Source organism: Ornithorhynchus anatinus, chromosome 7 (assembly GCF_004115215.2).
Source record: "Ornithorhynchus anatinus isolate Pmale09 chromosome 7, mOrnAna1.pri.v4, whole genome shotgun sequence".
NCBI classification, from domain to species: domain Eukaryota; kingdom Metazoa; phylum Chordata; class Mammalia; order Monotremata; family Ornithorhynchidae; genus Ornithorhynchus; species Ornithorhynchus anatinus.
This window is the reverse complement of record NC_041734.1, coordinates 3,884,284-3,897,405: the sequence shown is the minus strand read 5'-3', so window position 1 is coordinate 3,897,405 and position 13,122 is coordinate 3,884,284. Positions and strand designations below refer to the sequence as shown.

The 13,122-nt window shown below is 37.5% G+C and overlaps 1 protein-coding gene across 2 annotated transcripts in view; it reads right to left on the bottom strand.

Moving 5' to 3' along the window:
• Positions 1–13,122, bottom strand: part of ARFGEF1 (ADP ribosylation factor guanine nucleotide exchange factor 1) — an 81,144-nt gene that overhangs the window by 32,056 nt on the left and 35,966 nt on the right. For both annotated transcript variants that reach the window (XM_029068347.2, XM_029068348.2), the window contains exons 10-17: positions 11,911–12,145; positions 5,724–5,823; positions 5,476–5,615; positions 5,258–5,366; positions 4,380–4,581; positions 3,252–3,363; positions 1,165–1,370; positions 994–1,078 (exon numbers count right to left, since the gene is read on the bottom strand). In XM_029068347.2, the coding sequence (XP_028924180.1) occupies positions 994–1,078; positions 1,165–1,370; positions 3,252–3,363; positions 4,380–4,581; positions 5,258–5,366; positions 5,476–5,615; positions 5,724–5,823; positions 11,911–12,145 (1,189 nt within the window). The remainder of the gene's footprint in view (positions 1–993; positions 1,079–1,164; positions 1,371–3,251; positions 3,364–4,379; positions 4,582–5,257; positions 5,367–5,475; positions 5,616–5,723; positions 5,824–11,910; positions 12,146–13,122) is intronic.

Sequence of the window (13,122 nt, the reverse complement as noted above, 5' to 3'; positions counted from 1 at the left end):
AAATACATAACAAGCATTGACTATTTAGAGGTCTCAACACTTCAGGTAAATGTTTAAAACACTGTTAACTGAATTTTGCAAAATAAAGTAACATGTAAATCGAGTTGGGAGAAAAACTGCAAAAGTAAATTAAAAACCTGCATGAATTTCTCTCTGGAACACATTTTAGGGAATTGGAATGTTTCATTAAAGACAGAGCTTATATTGCAAATGCTAACTTAAAAGTATAAACTCCAAAACTATGCACACATAGAATGGAGAAGACATGTTCAATAAAGGGATAAATGTGGGTGGCTGATTTACCACAACTGAATATAGCTACGCTAAAAAAGAAATGGTGAAGACAATGTTTGAATTAGTGTTTTAAAGCCAGGCTCAATATTTTACCTAACCCAGGAAGTACAGAGGGGAAGAGAGAGGGTAAAAAAAGTAAAAATCATTCTTTCTGATTTTAAGGGTAACACTCCGTCTCATCTGAAGTTGCATTTATAGATTTGTACTATAAATTGCTAAACAGCACTAATACTGGTTTGGTAATGCTAGTCCCATTATGCAACAGACTTTCATGAAACAGTCTAAAGGCCCATTACCAACGTTAATCAAATATGGTATGCACACTCACATCAAATGTAAAAACTGGAGCATTCTTTCACAAGATTACCAAAATAACTTTCCCATCACACCTTTATTATTTTCTCCCCATTCTTGGAAAAAAGGGGCTTTGACTTGCCATGTCGATGTATGTATAAGAGTCACAAAGGGTTTCACACTCCAAATAAAATTAGTGATTTCAGTTAATTTGAAGTCTAGGAAAAAGCTTTGATTCCATCACACTTATATGAACACACTGTTCTATTTCTTTGGACAACAGAAGTAGCTATCCACAATAGATTTTTGGGTGAGATACAGATGAACAAGAACACAAATCAGGAGTAGTACCAAACAATTTCTAAGGCACTGATTCATACTGACTAAAACCGAACCACCACTTACCTGTGGGCTGTGAAGGTCTGTGGTTAACATGATGATTGAGTATGCCAAAACATAGGCAGTGTCTGCACTAGCAAACAGGGTTTGTCTAGAAAAACAATGGAAGTACCACATTATGCATCTTTACCAATTTTTATCACTTTTTAATTTTCTAATCTATTAAGAATTGCTTACCCTTGGTTACACTCTAAGTATCTAGCAGCAAATTTCTCCATTAGTCGATCGATTTTTTGAGCCTCTCCTGGGAGACGGAATCCTTCCAGAAACATGCGTAGGGCTGAAACAAAATCCTTTCCTGAAAAGTCATGTTGGTCCACATATGCATACATGACTTCTTTGTTAAACTTATCATTGTCTCCCAGGAATTCACCCACCTGAGTCTAAAGTCAGAACAAAATTAAAAATTATATCTTAAAAGTACTGACATTTACCAAACAGCCATTAAAAAACACATTTAAATTAAGCGGTGGCTTTCAATGGAAGAAAATCAGGTTTGGCAACTGATGCACTCTGAAAAAACAACTAGCCTTCTGGAATTTAAAAATGTTGTCTACTGTGGATTCTAGTACTCCTGCTGTTTCTTCAACTTTATTGCAGTTGCCCCTGAAATTTAAAAACATGTGATCCAAACACCATTTCAGATAGAGAATTCATGTGGTTGTTTATAGGTCAGGGTGGAGACATTCAAAAGTATTTGAATGAGATACCAGAGGTATCAGAGGTATCATGAGAGACTAGAGGTAGGAAGACCAGCGAGAAAGCTGTTGACAGGTGAAGTAAGAGGCACCTTGCCCCCTCCTATCTTATCTCACCAAACAGACAAGACCAATGACAAACTGGCTGTGAAAGATGAATGACAGGCAAGACCTAAAGACATACTAAACGAGGGAGAGGTGAAAGACAGGAGTCAAAGATGACACTGTGGTTGTGAGCTGCTGGTAGAGGAAGGTGATGGACTGTTGCCAGTGATGGGAAAGCTGGGAGAAGGAGTAGGTTTAAGAGAACAGAAGAGGAGTTTTGTTTTGACATGTTGTTTTCAAGTTGCCAGTAGATCATTCCAAGTGAAGAAGTCAGTATAAGAGGAGAGGATAGGAGAAAATTTTTAAGGGAGGTAAGAGATAGTGTGTTTAAGATGGAGGGTTGACTTCTGGAAATAATAAAAATTATAATAACTATCGTATTTGTTAATCATTTATTATGTGCCAAGCACTGTTCTAAGCTCCAGATAGATACAATGTAATCAGGTTGTACTGCGTGGGGCTCACAGTCTTAATCCCCATTTTACAGGTGAGGTAACTGAGGAACAGAGAACTTAAGTGGCTTGCCCAAAGTCACACAGAAGACAAGTGGTGGAGGCAGGATTAGAACCCACGTCCTCTGAGTCCCAAGCCCATGCTCTTGCCACTAAGCCATGCTGCTTCTTGGAAATGTCAAGTAGAGTGGGAAAATGGGGAGCCCTAAAATCTGAGGTAGGGGAATGACCCCTTAAAAAGCTCATTCTTGTCAATGAAGTTCGTGAAGATCATCTGAAGGGGGATGGGAAGCCAGGCAGGGGCAAAAACAGCATAAGTTTAAAGCTAACTTTGGAGACAAACCAGAAAAATTAAAAGATCATCATAATTACCATAAATCTTTAAAAAAAAATCAAGAAGAAGAAACTTGGGAAAACTGCAAGTCTACTAACACTCACTGCTTTCCCACCATCAACTAAAACAGATCTATTATCTTTGCTTATAGATGCCTCTTCCCAAAGCACAAAAATATCATAAAAGAGCAATTAAGCAACAGCTATTCTACTATCATTCTTCCTCCTCTCATACCTCTCCTAGTGAAGCTCTGTTGTCACTGGCACTGGATTAATGCTAGAGGACTGAATGTTCCCAGGATCCCCTGATTGGTGAGTCTGTCTGGCCACATGAAGTTAAAAGATTAAAAATGATAACTAGGTACAAACAGTTTCTGTGGAACCAGGGTTAAAAAAAAAAAACACAAAGTCATGAAACTCACTGGCTTTTTGTTTTTTATATAAAGTTCATGATAATGGCATTGGTCAAATACTAAGAACCACCCAGAATGGTAATTCACTTCTGAAAAAAGGTGAAATATTAGTTGAAGTAACCAAGGGACCCTTTTCAAATGAGTCTAGAGATTACTTATTTGTATACTCAGGAGAGAACTCCAAAGTGGCACTGAATGTGATATAATTAAAAAGAAAGCATTAGCAGTAACCAAGTTGTAATGAAATAAAATGATGCTCTTACAGAGTCTAATCGTTCTTCCTGATGTAAGAACTGTGCAATATCATCAGGAGTGGTGCCAAGCATTCCTTGTTCCTGTAGGTACTGGATTCCTCTCTTTGGTTTCTTATTGAATCTGGAAGATAGTTATTTATTCCCAAACATTGAAAATAGAAAAACAAATAGATGGAACTTGATTGAAATATTTCAAGTGGCAAAAAATTAATTTCATCAGTCATCAGCAAAAGAGAAAGACCTCATTGTTGGCATTCTTTTAACAATACAAGATCACGACAGTCTAACAGTGCAGATCTCTGACTGGTAAATAACACCAAAGGATACAAACAGCAGGACATTAAGGTGACAAAAACTTTCACTATGAGTTTAAGACATTACAGTCTTGGGGCCCCATGTATGGTTCTTTAGAAAGTCCTCTGCCTCTTATCCAAAAGTCATTTCTGAAAAACTTTCTTCCTGAAGACCTCAAGAAGTGGCTGATGACTCACCTTTCAAATAGGTACACTTGCTTATTCATGGAAATTAAGGAGGTCACTATGCCAGGCAAACACCCTGTTGACTGAATGACTGACTACTGGTTTGGTATTTCAAAGAAAAGGCTTTGGATTTATGTTTAGGGAATCTATATTAGCAAAAGTTAGGAGATATATCATCTGTGCTGGGTTTTTGACCTGCGAGTGAAACATGTGGACTCTGATGAAAAAAAATTATCCTTAATGTACAGGATTAAAATTAAACCACCATAATATTGTCCAAAGGTAGTTATGAATAGATAATGGAGAAACCTGTCTTTTTAGCTTTGGCAAAAGGTAAAAAGGGCAAACCTATTTTTACATTTCTTTTAAAAAATGTATTTAAAAATTCTCCAGATCAATTCACATCCTATCCCCAACATTTAATCATATGCCAATATATAGGTGTCTCATATATTAGTAACAGAACTAAAGGCACAAACGTGACAAACAACTCACTAAAAAAAGTACTCCATAACCGACTAGGATTCTCCAGTTGTGAAAGAAGTATTCTTATAACCACCTTTCCAAGAACAGCAAAGAACAGAAATATAATATCTTGGGTTTTAAGGTTTTTTCCAATTTAGAAAAAAAGATCTTTTTGTCTCAATCTAATACTTACAAATCTATCCCTTGTTCTATGATTTCTTTTTGTTGCTTTAGGACCTCAAATTGCTCTGGATTGTCAGTGCCAGACATCTGAGTACTGTAGCTGCCAATTCCTGATGATGTGGTAGAGTCCAGTGAGTTTAAGCTCCCATATCTGTTTATTGTTTCAGGGTGCTTGGTATCATTGCTCTCTTGTTCAATGGGTTTCTCTTGGCCTACAAAATGAAAACCTTACTAAATTATTCTGTAAAATTCAAATGTGTAAGATTATTTTGATGCACTTATGGTAAACTTGTTGCCTTTTCAAATATCCTTCTATGGAGACTGTCCCCTTGTTAACGAAAGTGAACACTAGTCACAGTTTACATTTTTAATGAAACCCTGTTTTCATCAGAGATTCTGGTTTATTTAAACACTCCCTGAATAACATCACAAGCCTAGGATGATTAAAAATTTCCTGATCAAATCTAGAGGTCTTGCTAAATCCAGGAAACATAATTTTCCAGTGCACAATGATGACGAGGTTTAAAAATATAAAACAATGTTCCATATTAGCAAGGTATTTCAAGTGTCATCTCAGAAATATTTGTATGGAAATCTGGAAAATGTTTTGCCAGATTAAATTTTACATTCATTGGAATTCACGCTTAGCAATTCAGAAACATGGGTCCTCAAATTAAACTAATTCACAACATTTCCAGGGGTTTGGGAAGCATTTACCAGTGCAAAACTGCATAACCCCAAAAGTATCATAATACTGGAACTACTAAAAATATCTGTTAAGCATTTCCTATGTGCCAAATACTATATTAAGCACTGGGATAGATATAAAGTAATCAGGTTGGTCATTGCACTCACAATCTAGGTGATATTTAATAATAAGCTTCTCACCAAGTGTTGTCTGAGAGTTGGGATTTACATACTGATCCTTACTCCATTCAACCATACATTTCAAAATGGACACCAAACATTCCAGGCCTTTTTTCCTCAGACTTAACTCCTGTAAAACATTTTTCAATGTCAATTTTAAGTGTGTCATTTTGGATATAAACAGATGTCATCAGGCCTACAGTAAAATTCAATTCAGCCAATTTAGCCCAGCTTCCTACCTGAACAGGACTCATACCAAGTTCCTGGCTGCCCCGTCCTTGCGCAATTTTTGAAAGGTCATTAACCAGTCTTTCAAATATGTTTGCTGCATTCAGGTCACAATCATAGTTCACATAAATGTCCACTACACTCTGGGCATCTGCAAAAAATATGAATAGCTAAATTCCCAAATGGACAACTGAGTTCATTCATCTTTCAATAGTCTTCACAGCCACAAAATCAGGACTAAAGAACAAATTTTTATTACCTGCACAAATCCTCGTCAGTGTCTGAATGACCATCCATTTATGATCAAACGAACTGGTAGATGTTTCCAAAATATAGAGAAAAATTTCTTTGAAGAATACCTACACGTAATAGGAAGAAACCCAATTGCTCATTATGAGTTGTTTCTAAAAAATAAATCACTTTATCTGGCTTTAATCTGCATTCTAAAACATCTAATTTTCAGCTGTGTATTTCTTCCCAGTGCTTAGTACTGGTTTTGCACACAGTAAGTGGAAAATTAATGTTACTCCCATTTATTTATGTATATTAATGTCTGTCTCCACTCCAGACTGTGAGCTCACTGTGGGCAGGAAATGTGTCTGTTTGGTGTTATACTGTATTCTTCCAAGTGCTTAGTGCAATAATTTGCACACAATGAGCACTCAATAAATACGAGTGAAAGAATGCTATTCCGCTACTACTAAGTGTGCAGACACCTATGAAGAAGCAGAAGCTCTACTGTTTACTTCAGGCTTCTCAAAAATGATCACTCGATATTTACTGAGTGCAAACCATCAGACTAAGCACTTACAACTAAAAGTGAAGCTGAAGAGCTGCTAAGGCAAGTTCCACTGGAATGGAAAACTGGAAAGTCCAAACTAAAATTGGGGGAAAAAAAAATTTTAAAGACATCTTAAAAATTTTGGATTTATTTAGGTCTGAAGGCTCTGATAACAGAGTTTTAAAGAAACTGATGAAACTGTAAAGCCCCAGAGCTATTATTGTTGAGAATTTATGCAATTCAAAGGGACTGAAAAAGAACATATGTTGGACCTATTTTTCAAAAGAAAAAAGACCACCACAGCCATTACAGACAGATCTGTTTAACAGATACTTGGGAAGATGGTGGAATGAATTTTCCATTTGCATAACCTACAAAAAGAGCTTAAGGTACTACGAAGATCTGTTTTTGAAAAGAAGTTTTGCCAAGATAATCTGACCTATGACAGTCATGTAAATTGTATGTATTCAAGGGAGAAATGATAGTTATAATCTACCTAGATTTCTGAGAGGTTTGTGATTCCAGCTCCATGACAAGCTGGAAAAACATGGTCTTGACTATTAGACAGAGCCCAGGTGGCTCAGGGTCATACTCAGAGAGTTGCACTAGAGACCATAAAGATCTGCATTCCACAGGGATCAGTCTTAGAACTGGTTCTATTCGGTGGTGACCTGTATGAGGGAATCGAGAGCATGATGCTAAAATGTTCAGAGTTGCTAATGCTGGAAGTGAGGAAAAAAAATTAAAAGTGACAGAGAAGTTGGAAAAATGGTCCACCAAAAATAGAATGAAATGGAAGAGGGGCAATGGCAAGTGTAATTAGACATGTAAAACAAACCTTACAAATACCAGTGGGAAAAGACAGGTGAAGCACAGATTTGGCAGAAAAAATATTTAGAGGTCATAACTGTTCAGAAGCTGCAAGAACCAGTAATTATAAGGCTGTTATTTAACCAGCTAACATGATAAATGAAGAGAAAAGCACGTAAGAGTCAACGTCATGCTTCATACAGTAAGTGGGTCAGACCTTTTTAAGAGTATTTGCTCAGTTTGGTCACCACAAATTAAAAAGATGTAAAAAAAAAAAAAATGGAGCGCCTCCCCCCGCCCCCCGGCAAAAAAATAAAATATAAAAAGGGCAACTGAAATTAGGTAAAGAGATGGAAAATGGGTTCTATGAGTAGAGTTCGAAGGACAGTGGGTTATTCACTCTCAAAGAGAAGGTTAATTATAGTCCAGGAAAAGCTTTTTTGGGAAGGCTGCTGACCAGCTGTTCTTTATGTCCACAGAGGACCAAACAAACTGTTTCAAGTGGATATTTAGAGGCCTTTCTGATTGTCAGCTTGGAGAAGCAGTGTGGCTTAGTAAGACAGCATGTGTCTGGGAAGGACCTGGGTTTTAATCCTATGTCTGCCACATGTCTGCTGCATGACCTTGGGCCAATCACTTAACTTCTCTGGGCCTATCTCGTCTGTAAAATGGGGATTAAGCGTGTGAGTCCCATGTGGGACAGGGACTGTGTCCAACCTGATTAAATTCTATTTACCCCGGTGCTTAGAACAGTGCTTGGCACACAATAATGCTTAATACCATAATAATAATAATAATAATTATAAGCCTGGAAATGGAGAAGGGAAGTTGTGATCTTCAAGGAATACACAGATAATGAATAAGACACACAACTGTTCTTTATAGTTGTACTGATGGCTGGTCTAGTGACAAGGTCATCTCCTGAGGTCTCTTCCAGCTCTACAATTTATGATATTTTCTCTTCTGACGAAACCATAAAGTAAAATAGAAGATAAATACTTGTATACAGAATACAAATTACTTGTTCACCAAAGGGTAGAGTGGTGGTGACAGAATTAACGGGCTTTTTCCTATTCCTAAAGTTTTAACCTATTATTGACTTTTCCTCATGTGACAATTTATTTGAGCCCAATTTGCCCCATCAGCATACTATATTTTAATATTTAACTCTGTGGGAGTCTTTTCTGGAAAGAGAGTGGGATTTTAGAGTAGTGAGGAAAAAAATACCTCAGAACACAAAACAGGAACATCCAGGCTTACCCACAAAATGAATGTCCTTAAAACATATATGGGACTTATGGAGAACAGAAGCCATGAAGTCTGAGTCAATATGGACAAAACCTCTATTTCCAAGACAGTTTTATAAAATATAAACTGCTACTATCGGCTACCTTGCTAATGTTTATGTTTGAAACCTTAACTCTCTATCAACATGGAGTCATCGTTCCCCAGTGCAACTCTCAGTAGCAGGCAAGGAAATCAATACTATCAGTTAATTAGCTATTTCCCCATGAGAAAAGGAAAGGTAGTGAACTATCCTGGATATAAAAATGTGGTGCTTTGCTTAAATATACTGTCTATAATCAGGGGGCCTTGAAAGCTACTGAATCTGGGCTGTCTCTCAAACTACCTTCAACACACTTAACTAGAAAAGTGGATGAAGAAACCACCCAAACATGGCAAAAAGGGGCCCGTAACTCTCAATCTCATGGAAAGTGTCTGTCTTCAGGTCGACAGGGAGACGAAAAAGCTCTTGGAACCTCCAGCTCTTCTCCCACTCTGTGAACCTAAAACACATTAATCTAAGCCCAAAGTGACTGGATGATTGAGTAACAATTTGAATTAACACACTTGCAATAGTACTGTCTTGAGATCCAAGTTATCACTAGAACATTACTTTAATGACACCCTTTTTTTTTAAGAAATTGCTTACTCTGCATGTGCCTGGATCCATTACCAAGAAAATTATTTTGTTCTTTTTATTCATTAGGAATACCTAATTTGATTTCTTCACTAGGGAGGGTCTAAGTCTACTGACCTAGCATTTAAAACTTTCATTCTTGGTGTCAACCCTCTCCCACACCCCCCAAAAGGGCCCTTCTCTTTGTTGGTGGATTTAAAAAAATTAAAAATGAAAGCTATTGTATGTTATACTGTTGATTTTGCCACTTAATACTGACATCCGGAGACTGAATCTTCCTTATTCTCATTCATACAAAACCATCTGATTCAAATAATCTGCATTACAAAAGAAACTAAATTGAAATTTTATAAACTGGTTGGTTGGTGAGTATGTTTGGGAAACCACTGGGCCAAATGGCAGGGGAAACAAGATCTGATCAAATATTAAAAAACACAGGTTATAAATCAAGAGGCAATAATTAAAATGGAAGCTCATTAACATATATATTTTGGGAATCATAAAAACAAGAGGCAGTTGCTAGAGACATCCATAGCCTGTTTTTTCAATTAGTTGTGGCTCACTCTTCTGAAGATGATACATCTTAATCTGGGCTAAAATGAACCACCTTCTAAAGGGACTTATTGTCTAACAGAAAATGTTCAATTATCCAGCCAATGGAGAATACGGTTTGCACAAATTTAAAAAGACTGTATTCTGGACAATTCTCCTGGGGATCCAGCTGGTCTGGGGCTGCATAGCTGCCTCATTACATTTCTTGGCCGCTTCCCAATTACAAGGCGGATATCCGCAGTGCCTTTAATCAGGTTTATTGTAAAAGTGAGGCACACATCCTTTGGGTTTCTTTAATACAAATCAACTCTGTTTTGCATCTGATCCGGTAGAGGTGGACCATCTATTGAGATGAACTTCAATCAAGACTACAGAGCTCTGCGAGGAGGCCCTGTTAATGGGAAGTATTTGGAAAGTAAAGACATTGAGAAATAGAGGAAAGTTTCCAAAGTGAGGATATTTCTCTGGCCAATAAGAAGAGGGGATTTTCATTTTGGAAACTGGAGGGTTAATTAATAAGGGTTTTCTGAGGTGACTCAATCGTTTTTGATTTTGCAAAACGATCAGAGGATATGAGAATAAAACCTGAGAATTTTGAAAACGGCTCAAATTAGTATTCAAACAGTATTTCCTAGTGTCCCACTGCGTACTTATCAAACTGGAGAGATCAAATAATTCAAGCACAGCTTTCTTTTAAGGCAGCCAACAAACTCCCAAATTGGACTGAAAGAAGTAATGCACTCTCAAAAGTATGCTTATTAAGTCCTGTGATATTCATAATTTTGAATTTACTATCTAGAATTCTGCATGCTGCTTGCAATACAGTAGTTTCAACACACTCTTTCCAGCTGAAAAAGGTCCTCACATTCACTACTGGCAATAAAAATATTTTGGTTGCTCTGTAGCTTTATATTCCAGAAGGGACAGAAAGGGTATTCACCTGCAAACTGCTGAACTTGGATAAAGAGAAGAGTGAGGGAAAGCATCGAGCAGAGCGAAAGATTCTGGGGAAGCTGCTTACTGTTCAGGAGGTCAACATGAAGCAGTGAGAACCAGCAGCACTAAGACAACAAAATAGACAATCACCAGGTAGAGGGGCTCCCAAAGACCAAGTACAGCTCCTTTCCACAGGTAGTAAGAACACAGTCCTACCCCTACCATTCTACAGAAGATGGAGGTTATCTTTCGAAGGAGGAGGGATGAAGGAGAAATAGATGCTCCCTGTGGGAAAGACTAAATTTGGTCACTTGCAGCTGAGTCCATGGTGGTCTAGGGCACCCATGACAAGGTAGGTCAGAGGAACTCCTAGGTGCTGAACTAGCCAGGCCATCTCCTGCAGGATCTACTACATATCCTGCAGCCTGGGCAACCAACCTCTAATTAAGCGTGCCCTGGAATAAAAACTGGCCATTCTTAATCTTCCCCAGCGTCAGAGTGGTGAGTAAACCGTAGGCTGCCAAGGGTGGAGGGGAGGCAGAACCATGAATGGCCAACTCTGGGTTTGGCCTTAGACTAGGTCAAAAGAATATCTCCTCCACTCAGCTCTTACAAGATGTAATTTTCTTTCCATTTCATTAGACAGCATTATCAGGACTGCTTCTTATCAGCCTTGAATTTCCCTGTGTCCACTCACAAAGGAAGACATTAACAAAAACAGCTCTTTAGGGGCACAATATTCTAAATCCAATTTTTCCCCACCATGTGTCATTTAACTTCAGTTACACTCATGCCTGAGTAGTTCAAAACTTGTAAGATTCACTTTCTCGGGTTACCTATATTCAATATGAGGCTACTGGATTACTATTTGCCACTATCTCCTGCCTTAAATACGTTTTTTAAACTGCTCATGACTGTACTGGCAGATTTTTAAGGCTGATATTATCCCAAGAACTTTTAACAGGGTAAGAAATTTTAAAAGGGGTATTTTAATATCAACTCTATTAAATATGCACATTTCCAATAATTCCTGCTATGTCTACTTATAAATAGGAACACACTGTTGTACTTATGATTAGCTTTCTTGGTTATATGGACTTCTTCCTGGCAAGAAGGATTATACCAGATGACTTCTTTGAGGTCTCCTTCCAGGTCTATGTTTCTATGACTTGGCGAAACAATTTAAGATGTCTCTCTCCTCTTTTGTCTGTAAGCTCCTGGTGGACAGCGGACAAGTCTACCAACTCTGCTGTACTGTGCTCTCCCAAGCGCTTAGTACAGCACTCTGCACAGAGTAAGCGCTCAATTAATTCCACTAATGGATAAGACAGCCAAACTCCTTTCAAAAAGTCTGACTTCATACAGTCCAAAGCAGAAACATGCTATATGTGTTCCACTGAGAAGAGATGGGAAGAAAGGTTTAAAATTCTTCATTATAATACATACCTCAATCTGCATTTTTAAATGTGTCTTGAAGTTGGACAGCAAAGTTAGGAATATGGAAAGTGAAAGCTCAAAAACTTCTGGAACGGATGAAACTCCATTTTTTGAGAGGGCCACACACAAATACTGCTTAATAGCATTAATGAACATCTCATTTGTCCTAAAAACAGGTCCTGCATTCTGCAGAATGGATAGAAGTAACTGCAATGAAAGAATCTTTGATCGCAACTCATGAGACCTAAAATATAAAAAAAAAAGTAAGGAGAGAAATGGAACAAACTCATCAGAACAGAGCAGAATGTTTCTTCCATGATTATTTTGGTTTCCACTCAACTGCCTGAACTTTTGAATTAGGATAAAGTGTTGGCATATTAAAGATGGAGGAAAAGAACAACAATATGGATAACTTGAAAGAATACTTGAGCCTCTACACTAGTTCATGGGGTTCACTGGTTAATGAAAGATACATGAACATATGACAGACATTATTTACTAGAGTCTTACAGTTTTTCTGTTAATAGCTATTTTCTATCTTTTCAGTTTTCTCTTACCCATTTGTTTATACAGATTAGGAAATTTTTAAAATCTCACAAACTGTCATACAACAACACTAGCGGGTTGGAATGCTGTGAATTTTTTTTCATAAGTGTAAGCAAACAGGAATTGCTTTTTGCTTAATTTTTCAAATATTTTTATTTGACCACAGGACTTGGTCCTTGTGCATTTCAAAGATTTTGTAGTCCTCCCATGTTCAGATAGTCCAACTATAATCTTTCCACTAAGAGATGCCTGAAACAGCTGACAGCTTTAAAATCTTACCAAGCCAGAGAAATCAATTCCAGGCATTATTCCAAGTGACGACCCTCTCTAAATGCTTTGGCAGCTGGTTCCTTTTTTCCCAGATGTTGTATTTTCTCCAATTCACATTCAGCAGAGATTCTGTTCCTAATTTCTATATTAAGAAGCTCGTGGATAAAATCCTCAAACAGCTCAGTAATCTAAGTTTCCTTTCAGTTTACTGACATTGTTTCATTCCAGCTTATATGATTAAAAACAAAATGCTACTCTTTTAAAAATAATATTGGCAAGCAGCATGGTCTAGTGGAAAGAGTATGGGCCCGGGATTCAGAGGACTTGGTTATCTTGTATCTACCCCGGAACTAGGTATAGGTTCCTGGCACATAACAAGCACTTAGCAAATACCATTGAAAAAAC